This window comes from Phalacrocorax aristotelis, chromosome 7 (genome assembly GCF_949628215.1).
Source record: "Phalacrocorax aristotelis chromosome 7, bGulAri2.1, whole genome shotgun sequence".
Taxonomy (NCBI): Eukaryota; Metazoa; Chordata; class Aves; order Suliformes; family Phalacrocoracidae; genus Phalacrocorax; species Phalacrocorax aristotelis.
In genome coordinates, this window is record NC_134282.1 from 14,167,745 (window position 1) to 14,192,980 (window position 25,236).

Genomic DNA, 25,236 nt, shown 5'->3' on the forward strand with positions numbered 1-25,236 from the left:
TTAAAGCTAACGGGCAGGGTGAGTTTGACAGAGAGGAGAACAAATCGCTGACAAAGAACCTTTTACGTTTCATCAGCGTTGTTAGGACGACGAGCAGGAATTTCTCAGATAATAACTCCCACTTCAAAGATTTCTCAGCTCAATAGAAATTGGACCATCCTTTTTATTCAACCACAAGGGCTGGCACTAAAGACGACTCAACTGTTTGAATTTTTTTTCATCGTGTTTATTTTTCCCCTATTCACTAGGGTACTTGGATAAAATAAACAACAAGACAATTACTGGAACATGGACTTCTAACTTTCCCGGGCCCACGGCCCAGCGGCCATGGCCCCGGCCGTGCGGGTGTCAAGTTCCCCCGCACCGCGGAGCCTCCGCCCGCCGCCGCGCAGCGCCGGCCGGGCCGGGCAGGCAAGGGGGGCGCGGGGGCTCCCCTCGGCCCTCGCCCCGCTTTCCCGGCTCCTGAGGGGCTTCCATCAGCACACCCACTCCCCAGCGGGGCCGAGGCAGCCCAAGGGGGTGTGGGGGGAGTGGTGTCTTTTCGGTCCCCGTCCTGTCTTCCCCTGCGAGGTGGGGGCGGGGGGCAGAGGGAAGCACTTCTCGGGCTTTGTGGCCGGGTCTTGTTGCGAGAAGCCGGTCAGAGATGCTGGGGAGAGGGGGTGGGAGCGCGCCCCGAGCCCGGCTGGCGGTCCCCTGCTTTGGGGAGAGGGAGAGCGGGGCCCCGACGCCGGAGCGGGCCCGCCTCGGGGGGAGGGCGAAGCCCCGCAAACCCCAACCCCGCCGAAGTGCATGAGGTGGAGGAAGTATATCTCTAGCGGGGAGCAGATTGAGTGTATTAAGCTAGCATGAAACAAAGGTCAGTGCAAATGTATCTTAATAGACTGTCTCAAATGGAGTGTGCCTCCTTTGAAGGCCGCTTGCTATTGCTCTCCTCATTACCATAGCGATCCTAACGTGGCATGCTGATGCACCATAAAACTCACACTTTCAACCCCAAAATCAGGCCCTTTGAACAACCCGAGCTTGATTAGACCTTTCTCCTTTTCTTTTCCCCCTTAAAAACCATTTCCTTGCCTTTAGAAACTCGCCCTCAAATCCCAAACGCATTCTCTGATCCCGGCAGAAAGCAGAAACAAAAGTGAGCTGAGGCGACGGTTCAAGCGGGCCTTTTCTTCCTGACAGTCTGATCCATTTTTATTATGGTCTGGAACAAGTGCCCTGTTCGCGTGGGTTTTGTTTACCGGAAATTAAACGAAAATGATTTAGTTCGCGTCAAACAAAAATATATACTTGTATACACAAGAAAAAGGGCCTGTTAGACGTAAATATTATGTCCTTAATGAAAAGACTGGACGGGCTCCAGACTTCGCCTTTCACTATTTAAGTATGACTTGCCTATTGCCATAGAAATCCTAACTTACCATGAAGATTCACCGTTGTGAAGAAATACTTCTTTGTGCGAGCTCGCTTTGATGTCTAAGGCATAAGATTCAGACTTTCAGCTGCGTCTGTCTAGATTACCTTGAGAGCAACGGGGTAGACATCTGTAACAAGCAAATGAAAAATTAAAGGTGATTAGCCTGCACATCCAAACACTTCTGTAAATAGAGAAATAAAGAAATAAACAGATCTCGGGACACGATGGAAGCATCCTCCCTGCCCGCAGCTGCCTTCTGTACCTCTCGATTTCCATGACACAGGTTTCAGGGGTTGCAGGGGGACAAAATTCTCCCCTGGTTTAGGCTCGTCTCTCGCACGTTTCTCTGCCCTACGTGTATCCCCTGGTACCACACGCTGTTGCCACTGTTCGAGGAGTTTAAATGAAAAGTTGCCGAGTTTGGGCGAGTGAGGAAGGGAACCCCGACTTGGTGCCTTGGGAGGAAAATAAGGCTGCATAAGTAGGGGAGGCGCTGGGCGAGGTGGGGGGGAGGTTGCCACCGACCAGCTATTTATTTCCCTGTAGCTTTTATCTTTATACATATACACACGCACGTGTGTGTGTGCATGCGTGTGGAGTTGTACGCCCACGCAAAGTCCGGTCACCTGGGTGCAGAGGTGATGTGTCAGGCAGGAGCAGAGGCGGTTACCGCAGCCTTCCGCCTGCACTCAGCCGGCCGTGGAAGCCTCCTCCAGCAGCCCACGCTACTTATTTGCCTATACTATCTGGTATTCTTAAACATCATTAAAGTAATTAAAACGGCACCATTCGGCAGTTTCAAGCTACCCCAGTGGAGGGGTTTGTTTATGTATTTGGGTTTTTTTCCCCCCCTCCATTACTCTTCTGAGCCAGAGGAGTGGGCCCTGTGGGTTTGCACTGGCAGCTCCGGGGCAGCAGGAAGGTGCCACGGCCGCGCTGCCGGACCCGTGCAAGAATTTATGGCGCGGGCGGTTCTCAGGGCAGCGCCGTGGGGCAGCGGCCCCGGGTGCCCGCACTGCCGGGGGGCTGCCCGCCCCGGGCCCTGCGTGACGTCACCAGCGGGCTCTGCCCCCCCGCCCCCCCGGGAGCCCCGCTTCAACGGGAGCCCTGCTCGGGGTGGGACGGGCGTGTTTGGGTATTAGAAGTCATTACCAGTGGGAGCTAAAATGGACAGTCAATCATCACACCCCCCCGGGCCTTTCCTTATTAGCGACTGCTGGGGGGGAATATATATGTATATACATACACACACACACGTGTATTTATATGCAGCAACCGGGACAAGTAAGGAGATTCTTTACAGAAACGCCCATCGAACGGGTTAATTAATCAAAGAATTTAATGGATCCATTTTGTACAATTCGGTAACAAATAATAGTTTATATATATATTTCTTAAAAAAAACCACACTCTCACAGAAAATAGTGGGCGAACAGAACACTGCAGCACATGGTACTCTTGACAGGAGAAAATCTGTACAGCCAAGATCTGTGTGAAACCACTTTGGTCCTTCAGGGAGGGGAGGGGAGGGGAGGGGAAGGGAAAGGAAAGGGAAGGGAAAGGGAAGGGGATGCAAATCAGTCGGCTTGTAAACAGACGGGAGCGAGGCGGTCGGAGGGGGGGTGTGTGTGGCACGGAGGGAGGAGGCGGCAGCGCCCCGGCCGAGGCGGGAGCAGCCCTCCCGTGTGCGGGGTGCCGGGAGCGCAGGCTGGGGCCCGCCGCCGGCCCACCCGCGTACTCCGCAGCGCGTCGTCTCTCCCTCTGCCAAGCGCCTCTCTCTGCCTCTCCCGCTCGGCCTCCCCGTGCCCCGAGCAGCGCTCACCGGCCCCGGCCGGGGGGGGCCGCCCGCCGCCGCCCCGCCGCCCGCGGCGCGCCCTAGCAGCGGGGCCGGGGCTCGGCGGGGGGGCGCGGCGGCGGCGGCGGGGGCGCGGCGGGGGGCGCGGGGGGGCCGCGGAGCCCCGCGCCCTGACACACGTACCATTCGCTCAGGTTGGCGGCGGGCTGCGCGGGCGCGGAGGGCTCGGCGTGGGAACAGGAGGCGGGGGGCTCCCGGCCGGAGTCCGAGGAGGGGGACACCAAGGAGGGCGTGGAGGACTCGTAGCCGGAGCTGGGAGGAGGGGATTTGCAGTGCACTTTCATGTGTTTTCTCAGGGAGCTGGGGTGGGTGTAGGACTTGTCGCAACCTCTCACTTTGCAGTTGTAGGGCTTGTCGCTGGTGTGGACGTGCGAGTGCTTCTTCCTGTCGCTGCTGTTGGCGAAGCGTCTGTCACAGCCCTCGAATTCACATTTGAACGGCTTCTCCCCTGCAGGAGGCAATGGGCGAGCACAGCCATTAGCGACGGCGGCCGCGGGGCAGGGAGCGGCGCACTCCTTCCCCGCCCCCCCCCGCCAGCCCACAGCCTCCCCGGGCTCCTCTCTGGTCCTGGCACGGTTCTCCCCGGGACAGCTCCCCTCAGGCCTCCCCTGTCCCCGTCGGCACCGGCCCTGCCCTTCCCCGCCCGCCCTGCCGAGCTCCCCCCCGGCCGCCGCCCCGTTCCCACCCGGCTGCGCAGCCGGCTCCGCGCCGAAGCGCCCTGCCCGGCCGGCTTCTCCTCCCCCTTTCCCTGCCCTGTGTGTCAACGTCGGGTTTTGTGCAAAAGACAAAGCCCCGAGATAAGGAAAACTTAGAGGCCAAGTGCTCTTTTCGAGCAAACAACGTGTGTTGTCCCCACGGACTCCGATGTCCTGCAGAAAGAGCGGTCAGTGATTTATCCCTGGGAAGGTTTTTACGTTAAATACATGTCTCACACTCCCCCAGGTGCACATGGAAATATTATTCATAACCTGGCTAGATCACACCTCATCCACTCCATTCTTGCTCTGATTACAATCCCGTGGAAGATCCGCATCCCCCCTCCTTCCCCCGCGCTCCAGCTTGCTGGTACCGTGTGTCAAGGCACAAAATCTTCCAAAAAGACATTGATTGTGGGGGGCAAAACGATAGAGGTTCAGCAGGATGACTAGGCCGGTGCACGGCACTGTCGTGGGGGTAGGATTCCCTTTTCATTTGAACCTATTCAGTCATGGAAGGAATTGCAATCGGGATTAATTTGTCTGGTAATATGATAAGTGACGTTAAGCATAATAGAAATATAATCGTGTTGCTCGAGTCGTGTGAAAGTTTAACCTCGGATCGTGTGGACCGGGCACGGTACACGATATACAGGAAGCTTTCAAGCAAACACGCCACAGACAGCTTCGGGATGAAATGATATGACTACGTTATTGTCACTGCTAACAGCGAACTGCAAAACCCTGCTCGCCAAGAAGTCCCCAGCTCCTGCACCCACCGAGTATGAAAATAACCTCCTCATCTGTCAAAAGCCAAAAAGCATCAGGGCGCAGAGGACACCACAAAAATATACGGCCGAACCTTAAACGTGAAGTGCAAACAAAGCCACTGTGCTCACCATCATGGCGTATGTGGTCGAAAGGACTTCCAATATTTGTAAAAGCTTCCAGGTTTGGGAGGGTTTTTTTCCGAATTTGTTGGTTTTAAAATTTTTTCCCCCTTTCAGTTCATCACGGTTAAATTTCGGGGGGACGCAGCCCACCTCGTGCTCGGCCACGAGCAGAGGCACATAAAGGAAGGCATTCCAAATATTTCACATGAATGCACTTTATGCAAGGTGGGTGGGAAAAAGCTCATGGCTCTGCGTTTAAAGTGTGTCCTTTCTGCACTGTAATAATCAACGAGGAGCTCCCACGTCCTGCACCGCTAACATTCGCAGAGAGGACGGGTAAATACCTGGCGTTAGAGGGAAGAGGGGAAGAGGTTAAAAAGTTAAAAATAGGGTATCTTAGAAAACGACGCGGGCCCTGTAACCAAATACTGTCGACGTACAGCGGTGCATATGCATAGACACAGGCACGCATATAATCTAATTACAGTTTCATGTAAGGAAACAATTTGACCTTCAGCATCCAAGTTGAGACAACAAATCAAGGATATTAGTGTAGTACAAGCAAGCAGTAAGTTAGGAGACCCCAGGGAAAGCCATGCTCATAAGCACTCTGCTTGTGCAAAGTGAGTTACATTCAGGTACAAGCGGGCTGCGGCGCATTCCGCTTCCCCCAGAGTTGAAAAATGTTCAACTTCGCTTAACCCCTTGAAAGAGCCACTGAAAAGTCCCTCCGTACAGTCAGGTTTCAAGTGGGAAGAGGGCAGCATTTTCTCAGCTGCCCGGTTTGCATTCTGTGAGCGCCTTACTAAAGAGGGGCCACCCGAGCCGTTTGCAAGTATTTCTTTCGCGAAAGCAGGTTTTCTTACGTGGAAATCCCCTACCCGGCAGGGAGAGGACATTTTACAGGTCCTGGCTGCCGCAGCCGGGGCACGGAGGTGCAGCCACGCAGAAAGTTCCCCGGGCGATGGAGGAGCGCAGGATCTCAACCGCCATTTTACCCCCACACTTGTAGCTGGGCAAAAGTGTTCAGTGAAATTCAGCTTGGAAATTGTGGCATAATCCCCCGTCTCCGGGAGTGGATTAAGGTATTTACCAATTTCTCCGGGGGGGGTGTGGGGGGTGTAGGGGGGATCCCGGAGGGGGGGGTGGCTGCCCCCGGGGCTGCGGGCGAGACGCGGGGGCGGCGGGGACCGCCCGGGAGGGAGAGGGGCTCCGTCCCACGCCTCGCACTATTGTTCCTGGCCCTCTGGGAAGGCGGCGAAGTGATCCCTGCCCGTCCTGCTCGTCCCGCTGCCGCCGCCTTAACGGCCTTACCCTCCAACCTGGAAAATTCGCACATCGCCAGAAATGCCTCTGCCTGCTCCCCAGCCTCGGAGAAATCAGAACTCATTAATATTTGAGGAGGCAATAATTTTCCTGTTGAATCTAGAACTGTCTTCATGAATAATTCGTAGCGAGTTCTATTAGGGTTTCAGAAACATTGCTTTTTTGACAACTTCTGGGTGTTTAATAGAAACGGTGGAACCATAAAGGCCCTGCAGGAGTTTTCACAATACAGCAATTAATCACCGGGAAAGTTAAAGCGAAAAGTACAGGCGGGCGGAATGATGTTTAATAAACGCAAACCTCCGATCCCGGGTTTGCCCTGAACCTGCCTCTCCGATGTAGGTCAGTTTTCCCAAGAATTTAACCATTTTCTGCTTCAGAGACTTCAAACAGTGAGGCCGTTAAAGAGCAGTAAAAGTTTGTTTACTTAGGAAAAACACTGTCATTAAGGGATGAGCTCTCCCGGTTAATGGCTGTACCTGTGCTGATCCGACAAGGAGCTGGCTCGGATACAAGTTATGCGAGCTGGGGATACTCCTTTCTCCTCGAAAAAGGGGGCCGAGGAGGCAGCAGAGGAACACAGCTTTGCTGTCGCCCCCCGCCCCCCCCAGACAAGCTATTCATAGAGCGATGGAAAAATAATTAGGTGACGAGTGACGGTCGCTGTAAAATCTCCGTGCTATGTTTAGACGATAGCGATACGAAATTAGTGTACGTTCTGCGTATTATATCACGTCGAGTTATATCATAAAAATGCAACTCCTGGAAGGTCAAGCCCTGCACGGAGCATGGGGGAAGGGGAGTTTTATGAACTGCAAGGCGAAAAAAATCGTTTGGCTGTAAGCAGATCTTACAATAGGATTATGTAGTTTCCCTCGCAGTGCATAAGGCTGTACGGGAGGGGCTGGGAGGTGGAAAACCCTACACTGGAACAGATTAAATTTTACAAAAAGGGTTTATTTCTTATCTTCTTCTTGGGGGGAGGGGGAGGGAAGGAAAAACACCCCCCACCAAACCCAAAAGCCAACCAGGGAAAAAAAAAAAAGCCAGCGCTACAGCCTACAAACACCGGCTGCTAAACTAATTAATACAACTTCACAAGCTGCTCCTGGAAGTGTGAAAACTTTCTACGTGCAATTTCATTAATTATAAATGTTTTCCTGACCGGAAGAGCTCAAACATAGTTTTGCAGTCCATCGAGTTACTTTATTTTCTGTTAACTAGAACTAACAGATGTTTCTGACACATGTCCCAGTTTCGCTTAACAGATCTGCAAATGACATTTCAAAATGTACAGGCCGAAACAATACCGGGTTTTCTTCTCCGTTTTTTTCCCCCCTCCCGAGAATCAGAACCTGCAGCTCCCCATATCTGCGAATGCAGAGAGTCGTTGGAAGGCAATGCTCATTAAAAATGTCAGTGTTATTCAGATCAAACATTTGAAACTCCCTCTGCCCAAAACAAAACTGTTGAACGAAAAGGTCGCAGCTGTGTTATTCTCACAATGTTCGAGCAGCAGCATCTCAGCGACATCAGTCAAAACTGACTAGACAAGTTGTAACTTCTATTGTTCACTTTTAATTTGTGAGCTTGCACAATGATTTCATTTTTTCCCCAACTACTTTAAACTGCCAGAAGAAAAATTCCTTGCCTGTGTGAATAAGCAGAAATAGCAGCTATATCACTCGGTATTTACACGGCTCTACCCACATAAACATTGCAGCAGCCTCTCCGCACCACCACAAAAAAAATATGGACGAGAATTCTGAGATTTGTTCTCGCTCTCCTTTCTCCCCCCTACTGCCCTCTCGCTCCAAACGGTAAAGAAGCAAACAAATCTGAGAATTTATTTTCCAGAAGTACTTGGCGTGCATTCAATAACAACGCAAAGGATACATGAAAAACAAAATAAAGCAAAACAGTATGCTGAATAACACAGAGAGAGAGTAAAGAGAGCTTTACATACTGACCTGTATGAGTTCTTTTGTGTATTTTGAGATTCTCTGATCTGGCAAACACTTTGCCACAGCCTGGGAAAGGGCAGGGGAAAGGTTTTTCACCTGTGTGGACTCTGATGTGATTTACAAGTTTATATTTGGCTTTGAAAGGTTTCCCTTCTCTCGGGCACTCTTCCCAGAAACATATGTGATTGGACTGCTCGGGTCCTCCAACGTGCTCCACCGTGACATGAGTCACCAGCTCGTGCATCGTGCTGAAAGTTTTCGAGCATAATTTTTTGGGAGTCTGGTCCAACTCAATCCACTTACAGATGAGTTCCTGTTTGATAGGCTGCCTCATGTAACGAAAGAAGGCCCCCGGGCCGTGGTGTGGAGCCAGATTCACGTTCAGATTCATGCCACCGTAGCTATGAAGTGAAGAAGCAGCAAAAGGATCTGTCCTGGAGGCTGGTACTTGAGTGAAATGTTCAGACCTGGCGTACATTTCTCCAGGTAACCCCAGTCTTATCTGTCCGTTTAGATGGCCACCTGGAGCTGCATGGGGAGGCTGTTCATGGAGTCCAGTGAACAGAGAGGGATTCCCAGCTTCTGAGTGGTGATGGTGGTGACCATGGTGTCCGGGGTAGCTACCTGTTGTTGAGACAAACAGTCCGTGGTGAGAACTTGCAGCGGGGCGCTGCTCGGTCAGCCCTGGCATGAGTGGGGCCGGCAGGTCTCTGCATATGAAAAAGTCCCTACCTGCTGCCAGAGCCTGGGCTGGGTGAGAGACGGGGTAAGGGGCTGCCGGTGACTGCGCCGGGCCGAACGCTCCCGTTTGACTAGAGACCACCTCGGCTTGGCCTGCCGTATGATGATGATGATGATGATGATGATGGTGGTGGTGGTGGAGCTGGTGGTGGGGATGAGGGGCAGGGCTGAGCTTAAGGGCCGCGGGGTGATGCTGAGGAGGAGGATGAGGAGGATGGTGGCGGTGCCCCATGTGTTCTGGCCGGAGCGGGTGCGGCCCGAGGCGGGACTCGGCGGCGTGCTCCCTGGGCTGCGTGGGTGCCGTGGCGTGGGGGTGCCCGGCGAAGCCCGGGAAGCCTGTCATGCTCTGCGGGGGGGGGTGGTGGTGGTGGCGAGGAGCCCCCGCCAAGTCTACTAATCTCAGCGCCGTGTTCCGCCTGGAGAGAGCAGCAGGGTCCATCACTGGGATCCCCGGAGCATCCACGCTCATTAGCTTCTAACGCTAAAAAGTCACCTGACAGCGGGAGGAGAGAGACATGGGGCGGGAGGGGGGGAACCCCAAACTTTTTTTTTTCTTTTCCCCCTCAAAAAAAGTTTCCCGGTCCCGCTCCCCCGGCGGCGGGGCGCACGGGCGGCGCTGCCAGCGGGTGGGCTCGGCGTGGCCGGCGGGGGCTCGCTTTTGGCGGCGGCGGCGGCGGCCCGGGGAGGTCCCCCCGCGCGGCCCGTCCTCCCGTGGGGCCGGCGGGGAGCCCCACGCAGCGCGGCCGCGGGACGGGACAGGGCGCGGGCGGCCGCGCGCCGCCTCCGGGCGGCGGCGCCAGCCCCGCCGGCCAAACAATCGCCGCGCCTTTCCATTGGCTGCCGCCGGAGTGACATCACCGATGACAGGTCCCGCTGCCGACTGAAAGGGTTATCGCTCAGTGCGGGGGGGTGGGGTGGGGGAGGCGGAGGACTGCGCCTGCGCCGTCGCGGGCTCCCACTCCTTCCCCCGCCACCCCCCCCCGCGCCGCCGGAGCCCCTCGTTCCCGGCTCCGGGGCATGGCGGAGCCGTCGGCCGCAGCCCTGCCCGGCCCGGCCGGGCCGCCCTGCGCCCCGCCGTCGGGCCGTCGCCGAGCTTCCTCCGCCGGGCTGCGGCCGTGGGGGAACAAAGCCAAGGCGGGCAGTGGGAGCCCTGGGGGTGAGCGCCGCGGCCGCCCGCCCCGGCCTTTGTCCGTTCCTGCTTCCCTGCCCCGGGGCGGGGGGCAGCCCGCGGGGCTCCCCCCCCCGGGAGGGCCCCTTCCGCCTTCCCGGTCCCCGCCGCCGGGCCGGAGCACCGGGAGGCGAGGCGGCCCTGCGCGGGAACGGGCCTGGGCCGACCGGCGGGCCCCTGGCGACACCGGCGGGCCCCTGACGCTTGGTGACAGCGCGGGGAGCGGGTCCTTCCCCGGCCAGAGCAGCGCCGGAGCCGCGCCGCCCGCTGCTCGCTGGGCTGGCGTTCGGCCTGGTGCTCGGGCTGCTGCAGCGGTGCCTGAGCCCTGACAAAGGGCTCCTGGAAGGCTCCCCGTCCCCTTCCCCTCCTCCGACAAGTTTCAGCAGTTATCTGGTTATTGGCTGCCGGAGCAAGGAGAGAAATCGTGGTGTTTAGACTGAATCTGAGTGTTTAACCCAGAAGAGGGAGTCTCTCTCCCTTTCCCTCTCTCCCTCTCACGCACGCTTACAGGCTAGTTCCACGTAAAACCCCCGACCTTAGCTTGAAGGGAAAGCATTGCAAACCGTTCATAACCGACCCAGCTCTGCTGCTTCTCACCTGAAGGAACGGGTTAGCGTCGCTAGTGTCGGTTAGGCTTTCAGCGGGCTACGCTGCGGCCTTACAGGTTTAGAAAAGCTTAGGGCTTCACCACAGAAGGAAACATCTACTTAAGTTTTTAAGAAGGGGACTGTGAACTTAAAAAAAAAAAAAAAGTAAATAAAACGTGGGAAAAGAGGGAAGAATTAAGGCTTCTGCTTCAAGAAAGGAAAACACAGCTGTAAATATCTGCCCACGCTACTACCACAGAACTCGGATCCTGACATAAAAATGCCCCCATCAATAAATGCGCAGTCTTATGAAGTAAAGCAACAATTAATTCTCTATCCATCTTGCCAAACTCCCAGCATTTTGATACATTGACTTGCTGTTAACTTGCCAGTGGATACTTCACCGCGTGCACGCCAGGTAAAGCTCCCAGCACAGAATTTTGCATCTCCATAAAAATGGAACAGTATCGGCGATCAATAGGTTTTATGTCAAGTAGTAAAACACGAAACTCTGTGGCAATGTCAGCCCAGCTACTCTCATAACAGAAGCCACCAGCCAACGATCGGAAACCATAAGATTAAAGCGTAGGACATACGTAACCACATAGGGGACGTTTTATCACAGCCTCGCGTACTCTGGGCTGGCTGCAGTTACATATTTTGGCTCTGCTTGGCTTTCACTATATTTCCCCTGTAACACAAGGCTAATATTTAGGTAGCTAGCTATAGATACATCCTCTTGTACATCCTTCTGAGTGGAGACGATGAAAAGTGACAAATGATGCAATTAGCTCTCCATCCTTACATAACATGTTTACGCAGGCATTTTAAACCACACACCATCCTCACAATATCTCAACTTTCAAGTCTACTTGCTCTACGAAATGGATCTGACAGTCCTATTCATGACCAGCTCAATAGGAGTGCACAGAAGAGACAAACGTTAGGAAGTACGAATCTGTTACTTACAAATGTACTGAGAGTGTGAATTCCAAATAAAGCTGCTTTCCTCATACCTCCTTAAAACACTGCATCTCTACATACTTGTTATCCATCAATTCTGACACTTCTCAGTCAAGGGAGAAAACATCTGGAACAGTTTATGTATTAAAAAATTGTCATAACCGGTTTGCCCTAAGCTCTTTTAAAATATTGTGATGGTTTCTTGTCAGACACTCATGGCTCTCAGCTCGCCCCTCACCCAGGGCTGTCTCTCACTCCCTTTCCCAGGCAGTGCGGGAGGACCTGGCCCTCGGTGTCCTTCACTGTTAGGTGAAGTTGTTGTGAGCCCCGGTGGCGCTCGTGGGGGGGAGCGGGGCGGGGGGCGGGCGGGGGCCGCCACATGACTGCGGGGAGGCGGAGAAACGGGGGAGAGGAGGGGAGCGGGGCCAGACCCGGCCGAGCTCCGCGCATCTCCCAGAATGTTTTGAAAACTCGAATGCCTGTTCGTGCAGCCCTTTGGCAGCCTGAGCTCGTTCGCCTGCCACTCGAGGGGTGACCGAGGTCTCCTGCTTCCTGGCAGCGGCCTGAGCCCTGTTTGACCAGATAAGGCGGGGGCCCTCGGCAAACTCTCAAATGTGTCAACATCAGCTTGAGCAGGGCCTTTTTTTTTTTTTTAATTATTATTATTTCCTTTCCGACCCACCTGGCTCCGGTAAGGGCATCCCCTTCTAGACTACCCTCGGGACTCATGAGCTGGATGAACCGGAGCCCTTCCAAGGAGAAAGCAAGACTGCTCAAGCAGCAAAACAGAAACATCCTGAGCTGAAACTCAGGCGTCAGGGCACATCCATATGACAATGTTTGCATAAACCCTACAGGATAGATCTTATCTTGAGGGAAGTGAAGTTTAGAGGGACCACGGTACTCCCCTGGGTACCAGACCAACACAGACAGACGGGCAGTTTGATCCTGGGCACCAGTTTTCCCCTGGCTGCTGTGTTCCTGCCACCCCGGCCGCAGCCCCTGACCCCAAAGCCCACCCGTGCTGGAGGGCTGCTCTACAGAGGTGACCTGGTGCAAAGACGAGTCACAAGCACTTTTCCTCCTCTCTCCCCGCGTCCGACCCTGCCCCCGAGCCTGCTCTCTCGGGGAAGGGGCGAGCCGGCCGTGGCAGCGCCGGCGGGGAGGCAAGAGCCCCGCACGCCGGGCTGTGCCCTGGGCAGGAGGCCCAGCTGTCTCCCCCCTTCCCGCCCCACCGCGCGGGACCCATACCTCGGGGGTGTGGGGTCGAGCCGGCCAGTCCCAACCCTGCGGCCCCTGCCTGCACCCCCGCTCGGCCCCGGGGGGCTGCCGGGGCCTGCGGGGTGGGAACCGCGCCGCACAGCACTTTGCGGCAGTCCCTGGGTGGGGACAGCCCCAGCCGCTGACGGCTCTACAGATCCACCACGCTTTGCCTTGTTCTGGGTAGGAATCTACCTATACAGACAGCAAGGCGCTCACCCGTATTTCCACCTTTGCCAGCGAAAGGGCTTGCTGTAAAGGTGAGGTACAAAGCCCCAGAAAATCAGGGCTGCTCGTGTTGTGCTCTTTGACTTTGGGCCAAATCCTGCTTACCCTTAGAGTCGTGCTCAGCGCAAGGAACAGCTCCTGCCCCGGGAGGCATCGGGGAGAGCAAAATCTGACCTTGACCCACCCCCGTGCTCTCCCGTTGCTGCCTCTGCGGAAACTTCCCTTCCCCACGAGTCAGGCAGAAAGTTTCCAGCCGGTGCCCGAGGGCTGGGGCGGGACGGGATGCCCTGAACTCTCCATACAGCAGGTTCCAGGGGTTACCTTTAAGCTCCAGCTCCCGGACGAGAGGAGGGAAACGGTTTCATCTGAAAATCCTAACATTTACTGTGAGAAAGGGAAAAAAGCGAGGAATAGAAACAGCGAGGCCGAGGAGCCTCCCGTTGCGATGCCTTATCCCCCACATTAGCGTCGGGCACGGAGGGACGTGGGAGGCAGCGAGTGGCACAGGGGCAGGACCTGAGCACGAGTCCCTGCCTGCCCCGGCAGAAGACACTGCTGTTTAGTTGGAGGTGGTTCAGGAAAGCCTTTCGGTAATCCCAGCATCTCCTGGGAGGGAAGAGGAGGGGGTACTGAGTGGCTCGGGAGCACGCTCTGCCTTTGTTTCTGTTCCTCGCCCCATTCCCACTTACGGGGACTTCTTTATTTCAGGGTTCCCAGATGACGGGAGCTCAGCTACCAGGCGAGCAAGGGCTTGCGCCTAGGTTTGCCTCTTACTTTTTGTGACCTAGAGCTACCCTAGGACAAGCAAATCATATGCTTATTTTAAATAGAATATTTCATTCAGTACCCCAAGATTAAGGTATTCCTGTCAGATAAGCTGTCAGTCACTAACTACTTAGACACCACATTGTGGAAGCCTGGTATCCCTGGTAAAGATGATACATATCATGTAAACCCCATCAACAAGATCAAAGTCTTCTTCTTTAATAGGATCCAATACATGTCAAACCTCATTCCAATCAAATCGTCCGTAAATGAATTCAAGATGAATATGTCATAGAATAATGTGACAGTGCAATCACATGGGGTCAGGGGTTGTTGTTTCAATGAGAGAGTCGTCAAATATTAATTCTAGAACCTCCAAATGAATAGGCATTGAGCAGGATTAGGCAGCTGCTGGTGGGGAGTTGTGTCGCTGATTTGTGTTTATGCAAGTACGTTAAACGCTAAGCTGAAAAAAATATTGTCTCCTTTGAACTGGAAAAAAAAAAAAAAAAGACATATTTTAACTTACTTGACTTTTCCAGGATGTTTCTGTAAAGTCGTTTTCTTTTCCTCATTACAATGGGGGTCTTGTGCCTCATTTCCTGACTTTGTTCCTGTTTGGGAAGAGGTTGGAAAGTTAAGAGCAAAACCATTCGTGTGTGATATGAAACGAGTAAAGCGCTGTCTGACTTGGGCATCATGGATTCAAAAAGAAAAGGAAAAACAAACCACACCAAAACACAACACAAGAATTAAGCAGGGAGGGTGGGGGGAAGGCAAGCTTTCTCCGAAGGGAAACTGGAGGTTGTCTCCCCAGCAAAGCAGCACTTGTTTTATGGAGTCATGAAGTTTCCATGGCTGATTTAGGGAAAAAAAAAAAAAAAAGAAAGGACATCTTTTCAGTTCTTCGATCTGACATTCACCTTCTGGCAGGCTATTGTAAGGCAGGTTTCTACCAACTCGACTATATTGTTTACAGATCCTTCCCTCCCGAAATTAAATTTCGGACTCTCTGCGAGCCTTCAACGCAAGTTGTTGTCTCAGCAAGGATTAGTATAGTACCACCCTGGCACTTCTCCCTGCCTATAATTTTCAGCTTGCTCTTTGCACTCTGCAAGGCAGAGCACTGCCACTACTGCAGGAGGAACTTTGCACATCTTTCTTTGAGCGGCAGCGATAACCCTGAGAGCAGGTCTGGGGTTTGATGCAGTGTCCGAGTCTGAAGTTTTGCAGATATCTTTGAAATTTTCAGGTTTGGACCCCCACCCCCCAGCACACTGGAATTTGGAATCGGTTACTTCAAAGGAGAGTCTTATTATTATTGCTGTTGCTACTATTACGATAGGGACACACTAGGGCTGGTAAATAAAAATCTATACTAACACAAATAACTGACGATATTAATTATGAAACTTCATCAGCGTATCACAATCGTACTCTATCACAAATAATTTGATGTCCTCAATATTTCCACCGCTGTGATGAAAATTACTGCCGAAATAAAAACAACTAGAGGAAACCCTTAGGAATTATATTTCCTAGTCAACTTCCATTCGTCCTCACACTTTTATCAAGTCAGAGCAGCAAACACTGCCCCGCTACCGAGCGGTTTGCAGGGGTTGTCCTTTATTGGTTAGGATGGGAGGCTGGAGGAGTGCTCAGTTCTCAAGCGTTCGCCAAAACTTGTTGAAACTGGAAAAAAAAAAAAAAAAAAAAAAAAAAAGATCTCGCTGCATTTAATATTTCGAATAGTTACCAGATGACAAAAAACGAAGGCAAAACAGTTGTGGATGTCAGAGTAAATATTGGCTAAAACTCTGGCTCGACCTCACACGCCTGCCTTTCTCATCCACGCAGTGCCACTGGCGGCGCGGGAGGGTGAGGATGCCCCGTTGCCCGAGCCAGACAGACCCCGGCCGGGCCGAGCCCCGTGGCTCTGGTGCGGGGCATCGGTCCCCCCCCGGGTCCCCCGCTGGGGCTGGGGGTGAGGATGCTGCAGCCCACGCAGGCGGGACCCGGCCCCCCTCCCCAAATGCTCGGCCAAGGTTGCGCCTGCGGAGCGGGGCTGGGAGCAGCCGCCGCCCCCGCGGTACCCGGCGGCCCCGGGTGGGTTTGGCCGCGGTGCCCGGGATGGGCGAGCCGGGCTGAGCCTGCGGCAGCTGGCGCGGCGTGTGCCCCGCCGCCGGCGGCTTGTCACGCAACCTGTGTCCTCCGCGGCCGCTCTGGCCGGGAAGGTCTCGATGGAGAAATCAACTTCCTCGGCTCCGGGTGGAGCGACCCCCGAGCCCAGCCCGGTAAAGGCCCCCCGAGCGGCCAGGCTCCCCGGGGCTGAAGGACCGTGCGTGACAAAGGAGCGGCGGGGCGGGGGGTCTCGGCGAGGATCCCGCGCCGGGCCCCGTCCCGTCCGGCGCTCTGCCGGTGCCCGGGGCTGGCACATGGAGCGGGGCTGGGGTCAGAGGTCACCCGCGAGGGCATCACCCTCGGCGGGGATCTGTGAGCGTCGCCCCTTCCCCAGACGGCGCCGGGCGCGGGGCGGCCCCTCGGGGCCGGGCGCGGGGTCCCAGCCCCTCCGCGCGCTCTGCGCCAAGTTGGCGGCTGCACCCAGCGCCTTTGGCAGCTCCCCCGGCCCTCCCCGCGGGGGGCGTGGGGTGTGGGTGTGGGGTGGAGGGGGCCGGCCGCCCTCCCGGGCTCCGTCCCTCCTGCACCCGCCTATAAAGAAGGGCGCACGGTGCCGAAGTGCCGGCTCCCCCGGCGCGCCCCCGTGGCACCGGGCGCGGCGGTGGGCGGGGAGCGCGTCCCCCGGGACGTCTCCCCACGGGGCTCGCCATTGTCAGCGCTCTGCCCGCCGCCCCGGGTCCCCGGCCCCTCCCGGGCAGCCGCGGGACCCGGCCGCACCCGCCGCCTGCCCGTCCCCACGGAGCCAGGGCCGCTGTCGGGGCTGGGAGCGCCTCCGCCCCGCTCCGCGGACCCCCTCCGCCCCGCGTAGCGCCGACCGCAGGGTCGGGGTCCCCCTCGGACTCCCGGGGAGGGGGGCGCGGCTCCCGGCGGAGGGTGCCGGAGCCCCCATCGACGGCGCCCGGGCGCTGCTTCCTTCGCCCACCCCGCACGCCAAGGTGCCGCCGGGGGCCGGCCCCACGTGGGCGAGGGGCAGCCGAGGCGGTGCCCCCCCGCCCCGCGGGGATCCAGCCCTGCTCCCCCGGGGTGACCAAGCCACCTCCCGCCGGGCCTCCCCGAGGGCAGGGCGCTCTAGTCTAGCCCTGGGGACAGGCGGTGGGGGTAGGCAGCTGGCCGGGCACCCCCTGCTCCCAGGCACTTACCTCTGCGACCTGTTGAAGGTTTCCCCTCATTTCTGAACTGGCAAAAATAAAAGGGGGGCGGGGGGGGGGGGGGAGGGAGAAGAAAGAAAGAATGAAAGAAGAAAACAATCCCCCCCCCCTAAAACCCACCACCTCTTTGGCGCTTCCATCGAGGCGGTCATCCTTTATTTCTTCTTTTCTTGCTTTCTGGAAGCAGTTAGGGAATGTATGATGAAGCAGAAATGAGCCGTCAGGATGATATTTTAATGGCTTATATGTCACGTTGGTGCATGTGGCTTTGAACTGGAGCAGCTTTCGTTTCCTGCAGAGAGCGCGCCGCAAATCCCACTTGATAACTTCTACAACCCACAACATTTTTTTTTTTTTACATTCACTCTTACACTGTATATTTAGATACGCTTCCTAAAAATACCCTCTCGTCTGCCTTCTCGTATATTTTGCACGGACCTGGAATGATCACCGGGTTCCCCCTGCACTGGGAGGCAGGCTAGCACTGGACTACCTAACTTTCTGCATCTCCTAATGCCATCGCCCTGAAGGCTTCACAATAACGCTGACAACTCTATCCCTTGCTTAATTTTAGCACCAAATACAGAAAGTAATGCAACAGCCGCCCGAAGACACACAGGCGCGCTGCTAGAGCGGGTGTACCTGTTGCTATAAGCTATTGCAATTCCTCCAAACGGATTTGGCAGAAAAATGCAAACGTGTAGATTCAGCATTATTCTGAACAGAAAAACAACCTGTAAAGCCTCCCAAGATCCAAGCGAAATTACACAACACATCTGCTTTGAAAGCGATCTCCATGCACCGAGCACGGGCAAACTGCATCTGCAGATAAACTGCAGCGAAACATTCCTTCAAGGCGTATCAAAGTTTATTTGTTGTTTGTTTGTTTGTTTGTTTGTTTGTTTTCTAGGCACAATGGCCATTTTCACACCTCTGGAAGCGAGGCAGCTCTCGCCCGAGCAGGGGTGGCACAGCAGCGCTGCTGGGCTGGTTCCCAGTACCTGCGCTGCGGATGGCTTACCCGCGCCTTGCCTGAGAGAGGATGAGTTTAAAGTTTCTTTGTTTGGCACCAGGAATTGGAAGGGCTCGGATTGAGCTGCGAAGGAGGCAAGTGAGGGGCTGAACAAAGGCGAAATGGAAGGAGTCCGACTCTTAGCGAGCTTCTGGTGTTTTCGTTACTAGAAAATAATTAGAGCTAATGAATATGCAGGCGGCTGAGTAAATAAATAATTTGCCAGTTTTATATATGTGCACACACGCATGGGCACATACGTAAGTGTACATACACATACGCACACAAAGACGTCTATATTTTAGTTTCACGAGGTTGTTTTTTTTTTAGCGCCGAAGCAACGTTTAAAATATTGTACAAATGTTGCTTAGCTTAATTGATTAAGCCACAGAGGTTTTCTGCTTTTAAATACCATACTTATACCTTTCAACAATCATTTTAATATATAGTCAATGGCTCTTTGTAGCCAGAACAAAAAAGAACTATCCGCAGTTTTTCAATAGACTTTGAGCTGGGGAAAGACAGGTTAATCGAGGGTTGCATCTAGAAAACAACCAAGTGTTGTATGTTTGCACTGAATCCAAATGTCTGCATTTTTCTAACTAAATCAAAGGGAGTGTTATTTCTTTTTCTGCTCACTCATCTGAAGGTAAGTAAATTTTCTCTGGCGATCAAAAGCCTGGTCAGCAACAAAGACACCGCCTGCTTTTTCCACCGTCCTGGTGTGGCAAGTTGAGGAATTTCAATAACTGTGACAAGGGTGACTGATTTGTGAACTAGAAAAGGTTTGAATGTCAGAAAATTTACATTGCTCCTATCGAGGATTTTAAATAAATTTTTACCCAAAATAAAAAAAAAAAAAAGTGGGGGGGCCCCGGGGGAGAAGTATCCAGGAGTTTCATGCAGCAGGAGGACAAACAATGTAGGTTTGGGAAATTTACAGTTTTACCTGAATGAAAGAGACTCCGTAAAAACAGAGAGCGAGGGAAAGGGAGAGCGAGAAAGAAAGAAGAAGGAAAATAACAAAAAAGAGGCGAAACAACAACAACAAAAGTAGAAAGTTAAGAGTTCTCACCCACCTGCGTTTTGATGGGTGCAGAAAACAAGATTTATTTCAGAAACCTGATGGAGGGATAGAGTCAGCTACCCAGAGAAATCACGCCTGGTGTTTAAAAATAAAACCAAACGCGCCCAGCACCTACTCTCGGAGAGCTTCAGTTTTAAACAGGCGGAAAACAACAACTTCAAAAGAAGCAAGTCCCTACAGGACTTCTCTTTTCAAAGCCTAAAAAGTTGCTCGATGATCTTAAAAATTCTGGATCACCAAGAAATCATCATTATCATCATTATCAGAGCGCTGGGGAGAGAGGGACAGAAAGAGGGAGAGCGGGGGAGGAAAGAACCCTAATAATAATCAAAGATTTTTTTTTTTCCCCTTAGCACACACACACACAAAAAGATGCGCTGGAAATATTTTCGTGGAAAAAAAAAAAAAAAGGGGGCTTTATATATTGGGGGGAAAAAAAAAGTTGCTACTCGCGCAGCCCCGTTCGTCGGGAGGGATGTCAGGGCGCTCACAATACCTGCGATTGATGAGGCGGAGGGGCCAATCGGCGGCGGGAGGCGGCCGTGCGCGCCCCTCGTTGGCGGGGCCGGGGGGAGTTACGCGGGGAAGGGGGAGCCGCCGCCGACCAATGGGCGCCCACGTCCGCCCGCACGTCGCTCCGCCCCCGGCTCCCATTCATCAAGGGGGGGGACGGTGTCGTCTTTTCAATTCATTTATCTGCAGGAATGATTGCCGCTATCAGTCTCGCGTTCACCGCCCGGCTGAGGAGGTGAAAGTTTCTCCCCAGGAAGATAAACCGCAAAAGACAATATTGTGCATGATTTGCGCCTTTTTTTGCAAAGCGAAAAAAAAAAAAAAAAGGCCCCCCAAAAAAAAAAAAATCGGGGAGAGTGTGGGGAAGCTCGAAGAGGAGAGAGAAACAAGCTCTCGGCCACTCTGCAACATTCCTATAGCCAAAAAAATCACTGAAGGAAGTTTCTTTTTTGTTTTGGTTTTTTTTTTTTTTTTTGCTGCCCGTGTTGATCTTTCTCCGTTATTGTTATTTGCAGCCAGTTTATTTTTGAGCCCACCCAACCCCCCCCTCCCCACTTAAACCTCCCTGAAAAGTCAAAGCAGAGAGACAGTGAATATTTTTGGGGCACATTTTTACTATTATTATTTGCAACTGCGAAGATCTCTTCCCCCCTTCTGCACCAGCCTCCTTTTTTTTTTTCCCTCTTCTTCCCCCCCCCCTTTTTTTTTCTTCCCCCCGCGCTGATGCCGAAGGGGGTGTTTTTGATGTGGTTGCTTTGGTGGTGATCGTCGCTGACTTTCCAAAGAGGGTGTTTTCGCCGCTGCTGCTGCTGCTGCTGCTGCTGCTGCTTCTCTCCGCGTTGTGTGTGTGCGCGCGTGCTTTTTTTTTGGTTGCTGCATCGACGCTGGGAAGATGCTTCTGGATGCTGGACCGCAGTATCCCGCCATAGGAGTCACTACCTTCGGATCCTCTCGCCACCACTCCACGGCCGATGTCACGGACAGAGAAGTGGGGCTGGGGATCAACCCCTTCGCCGACGGCATGGGCGCCTTCAAAATCAACCCCAGCACCCACGAGCTGGCCTCGGCCGGCCAGACCGCCTTCACCTCGCAGGCGCCCGGCTACGCGGCGGCGGCCCTGGGGCACCACCACCACCCGACCCATGTCAGCTCCTACTCCAGCGCCGCCTTCAACTCCACCCGGGACTTTCTGTTCCGCAACCGCGGCTTCGGGGAGGCGGCGGCCGCCAGCGCCCAGCACAGCCTCTTCGCCTCCGCCGCCGGCAGCTTCGCCGGACCCCACGGACACACCGATGCCGCGGGACATATACTTTTCCCGGGGCTCCACGAACAAGCCACCAGCCACGCTTCGCCTAACGTGGTGAACGGGCAGATGCGCCTGGGCTTCTCCGGGGACATGTACGGCAGACCCGACCAGTACGGCCAGGTCACCAGCCCCCGCTCCGAGCACTACGCCTCGACCCAGCTGCACGGCTACGGCCACATGAACATGAACATGGCAGCCCACCACGGGGCAGGGGCCTTCTTTCGTTACATGCGGCAGCCCATCAAACAGGAACTCATCTGTAAGTGGATTGAGCCCGAGCAATTGTCAAACCCCAAAAAGTCCTGCAACAAAACTTTCAGCACGATGCACGAGCTGGTGACTCATGTCACGGTGGAGCACGTTGGAGGACCCGAGCAGTCCAATCACATATGTTTCTGGGAAGAGTGCCCGAGAGAAGGGAAACCTTTCAAGGCCAAATATAAACTTGTAAATCACATCAGAGTCCACACAGGTGAAAAACCTTTCCCCTGCCCTTTCCCAGGCTGTGGCAAAGTGTTTGCCAGATCAGAGAATCTCAAAATACACAAAAGAACTCATACAGGTACGGTAACCTTCTCTGTAGCTTTTCTCTCTGCGAGTGGAAGCGCCGAGCGCCGGGGCCGGAGCGGGGCGCGGGGCCGAGTCGGGGGGGCCGGGGGGGCCGGGGCGCTGCTTGGCTGAGGGTCGGGCTGGAGCGGGGGGGGGTATGGTCCAGGGCCACTCGAGGCAGGCTCAGGGCTCCGTGGTAAAACGGGCTCGGTCACAGCCACGCCGGCAGCAGCAACAAAAAGAAAATTATCCCTGCCGAGGCAGAGGGGGAGAAAGGCAGGGGCTGCTGCTGGGATTGTTGGGGGGGGGGGGGGGGGGGAAGAATCGCAACCTGTCCTGCTTAAATTTATAGGTTTTAATTAATTGTTGTTCGGCAGTTTTGACTGTGGCACGATGAGAAATTGTGCTAGATATTGCAGGCAGCTCATCCGTCTCCGCTCTGCAATTCAGGGCTTAGTAAATATTTAATTCGGAAGAGCGATTTTAAATAAACCGAGCCCGGCGCGTTGGTGTGTTATTGTTGCGGCGAGGGCAGGCACCGGGACCCCTGAGAACTTTTCCCCATCGCGGGAGGTGGCATTGCAGCAGCCCCTGGCTGGGAGAGCTCTCTCCCCCCGCTCCCACCCCCGAGCGCCGAAAGGCAGCGCCGCTTTCCCGGGCGCTTTCGCAGCGGGTTTGCAGCGCTGCCCTCGCATTGTGTTCCCCGGCCGGATAATTTTCAATATTGCAAGAAAATACGGGGGAGGGGGCTGGGGTGGGTGGGAGCGTAAAATATCACGAGAAGGAGCTATAAAAACGGAAACTAGACACTGAGGATCATGTGTAAATACCACCACGCCTGCTGTCTTGCTCGGAGCGAGGAGGGAGAGGTGCCCAGGGCCGGGGCTGTAAATGAAAGTCGCTCCTCCACGGGGAGGGAGAAAAAAAAAGTTCTTTAGCTCCCCCCCGCCCCCGTTCCGAAACGGGCGCTGAGCAGGGGCCGGAGGGGCGGAAAGGACAGAGGAGAGAAGCAAGGTTTTGGGATTCGAGCCTCGTTGAAGTTAGAAAGTTGCGAGTGTTTGAAATGGAGCCGTGGGCTTCCGTCCGGCGGGGCGATGGGGACAATGAGCGATCCAGCCGGCCCTGCTTAATCAGATCCGTTTTCCACCCCTCCTTCCCTCTGCAATAGGTGAAAAACCATTTAAGTGTGAATTCGAGGGCTGTGACAGGCGCTTTGCAAACAGCAGCGACCGCAAAAAGCACATGCATGTGCACACTTCCGACAAGCCCTATCTCTGCAAAATGTGTGACAAGTCCTACACGCACCCCAGCTCCCTCAGAAAGCACATGAAGGTAAATGGAGGGCGCCTGGTGTGCGGGGCTCGGACGCCGCCTCGGGCCTGGCCGGGGGAAGGGGCTGCGGTGCCGGCGGGCAGGAGCGGCGGTGCCCGCGGGCGGAGCGCGGAGGAGCGCGGCCCGGGGCCGGCCGGCTGCGGGGCTCCGGGCTGCTGCGGCCCGGCCCCCGCGGCCGCCCCGGGCCCGCCGGGCCGCGCCGCCCCCCGCCCGGCCGCGCTCGGCCCCGGCCCCTCGGGCCGGGCCTTTTGTCGGTGCGCTGTATGCGGGGAGGGCGGGGAGGGGGGGCGCAGGGCCGGGAGGCAGCCGGTGGGCGCTGCCCGGCCTTCCCCTCCGGGCGGGGGCCGGGGCCGGGGCCGGGGGGGCGGCCCCGGGGCTGGGGGGGAGCCCCGCGGGGATGCCCGAGCTGGGGGCTCGGCGCTGGGTCCCGTTGTCTGGCGCGTCCCCAGCCGAAGGCGCCCGCCGCCAGGGCCTCCGTCCCCCGCCGCTCTCTATTTCTGCCCGGGTTTTCTCTTGCAGGTCCATGAATCATCCTCGCAGGGGTCCCAGCCTTCTCCCGCCGCCAGCTCAGGCTACGAGTCCTCCACCCCTCCAACCATCGTGTCTCCATCCACAGAAAACCAGACCGCCAGCTCCTTATCCCCTTCCTCCTCCGCAGTCCACCACACGTCCAGCCACAGCACGCTTACATCAAATTTTAACGAATGGTACGTCTAAAACGCTAAAACAAAACAACAAAAAAACACAGAACGAAACAAAACAAAAAAGCCCCAAGCGAGCAAACAAATACCCTATTTAAAGACTCCAAAAATAATGAACACTTTGAAATCAGAATTTAAATGAGCAAACAAAAACAAAATGCTGCCAGTAGACCCAGGACTGAGTAAAATGAAGACTTCGTTTAAAAAATTTTTTTCCTCTTTATTTCTTTTTTTCCTTTTCCTTTCCTTTTATTTTTCCTTATTCTTTTTTTCCTTTTTTTTTTTTTCTGTGGTTTTTTTTTTTTTTTTGTCTGTTCTGCTCTGCTCTGTTCAAGGCTTGGTAGGCGAAGGGGTGAGTAGAATGCATAAGAAGACAAGGTTACCAGGGCAAATGCCAACTGTGTAGGGCTTTACTGGAAACCACTGATTAGAGATCTCCAACTGCATGTCTGCTCGGGCAGCGGCCTTCCCCCCCATCCCCTCTTGTAAATACAGAATTATTAGCTTCAAAAACAAAACAACAAAAAAAATGTACTGTTTGATTTTGTAAATAGTTATATCGCAAGTTGAATAAGGGGATATGTGGATTTGTGGTCTTTGCATATATGTGGGGGGAGGGGCGGGCGGGCGGGAGCGGCGGCGGGGGGGCGGAGGTGGTGGGGGGGCAGAGGGAAGAGGTAGAAATTCAACTATTTGTACTGAATGGCAAGAATGTTCTAGTAAATGTGTACCAAAATGTGAATTACTTTGTATTATTACAGTCTAAACGTCGATCTAACAGAATATTATTGGTATTAATGTGCTTTTTTGTATAAAGTGCAACATTTCGTCCCAAAGTCCAGTCTAAGTAGTGCAGTAAAATGTTGTTACACGTCCTGTCAAGAAATTCGTATAGTGAAAGCCTGGATCTGCGTGTCAAACTGTTACATTTGTTTATGTAAAGTGATATTAAAAAAAAAAAAAAATATAAACTATATCTGTCCGTTGCTTTTGGCAAATACAAGAACATAATGTATATAAATCCTAATTTCCATATTTATCCGCATGTAAAGGTCCGGTTATACATGTTACAAGATATTCAATATTTATGGCTAGAAGAATTGGTATGTAAAATTTAGTTTACAGAACTGTTTGGTAACATTTCGTACCTTATTAAAGATTCTTAAATCCCATGAATTGTGGTAGGAATCCTTATTCACTAAGTCAACCTGCTGCAACTCCAACTAGCTTTAGGATATTAGAATAAAACTGTCCCAGTTTTTCACTGCTTTCCATTATGTCATCACTAAAGCAGCGAAGGTGATATAAATGTGATAAATGAAAGGATCCCTGCTGGCATTACTATAGTGTGTAATTAGTATTTATATCAAAATTTATGAAACAAATTTTCGGCCGCAGTATAATTTAAATGACCTTTGCAGACATAGAATAACAACCATAAAAATAACAGAAATAGATTGCATATGCTACATAAATATTAATGTGGGGAATTGTTACACGAGAAGTGCTGCACTCCACTCCAACTCTGCCCATGAATCTGCATAGACT

At 54.1% G+C, this 25,236-nt stretch overlaps 2 protein-coding genes across 2 annotated transcripts; one reads left to right on the forward strand and one right to left on the reverse strand.

The window, feature by feature from the left end:
- Positions 1-3,292: 3,292 nt before the first annotated feature.
- LOC142059502 (zinc finger protein ZIC 4-like) lies at positions 3,293-9,360 on the reverse strand. The gene is made up of 2 exons (XM_075098318.1): positions 8,157-9,360; positions 3,293-3,720 (listed from the first exon to the last, which is right to left on the reverse strand). Exons 1-2 carry the CDS (start codon positions 9,358-9,360, stop codon positions 3,293-3,295), a joined length of 1,632 nt encoding a protein of 543 aa, XP_074954419.1.
- A 9,269-nt stretch (positions 9,361-18,629) lies between these two features.
- On the forward strand, positions 18,630-24,923 carry LOC142059794 (zinc finger protein ZIC 1). Its single transcript, XM_075098887.1, has 3 exons — positions 18,630-21,668; positions 22,824-22,987; positions 23,507-24,923. The coding sequence occupies exons 1-3, from the start codon at positions 20,693-20,695 to the stop codon at positions 23,702-23,704; spliced, it is 1,338 nt and encodes a 445-aa protein (XP_074954988.1). The 5' UTR covers positions 18,630-20,692; the 3' UTR covers positions 23,705-24,923.
- Positions 24,924-25,236: the final 313 nt, after the last annotated feature.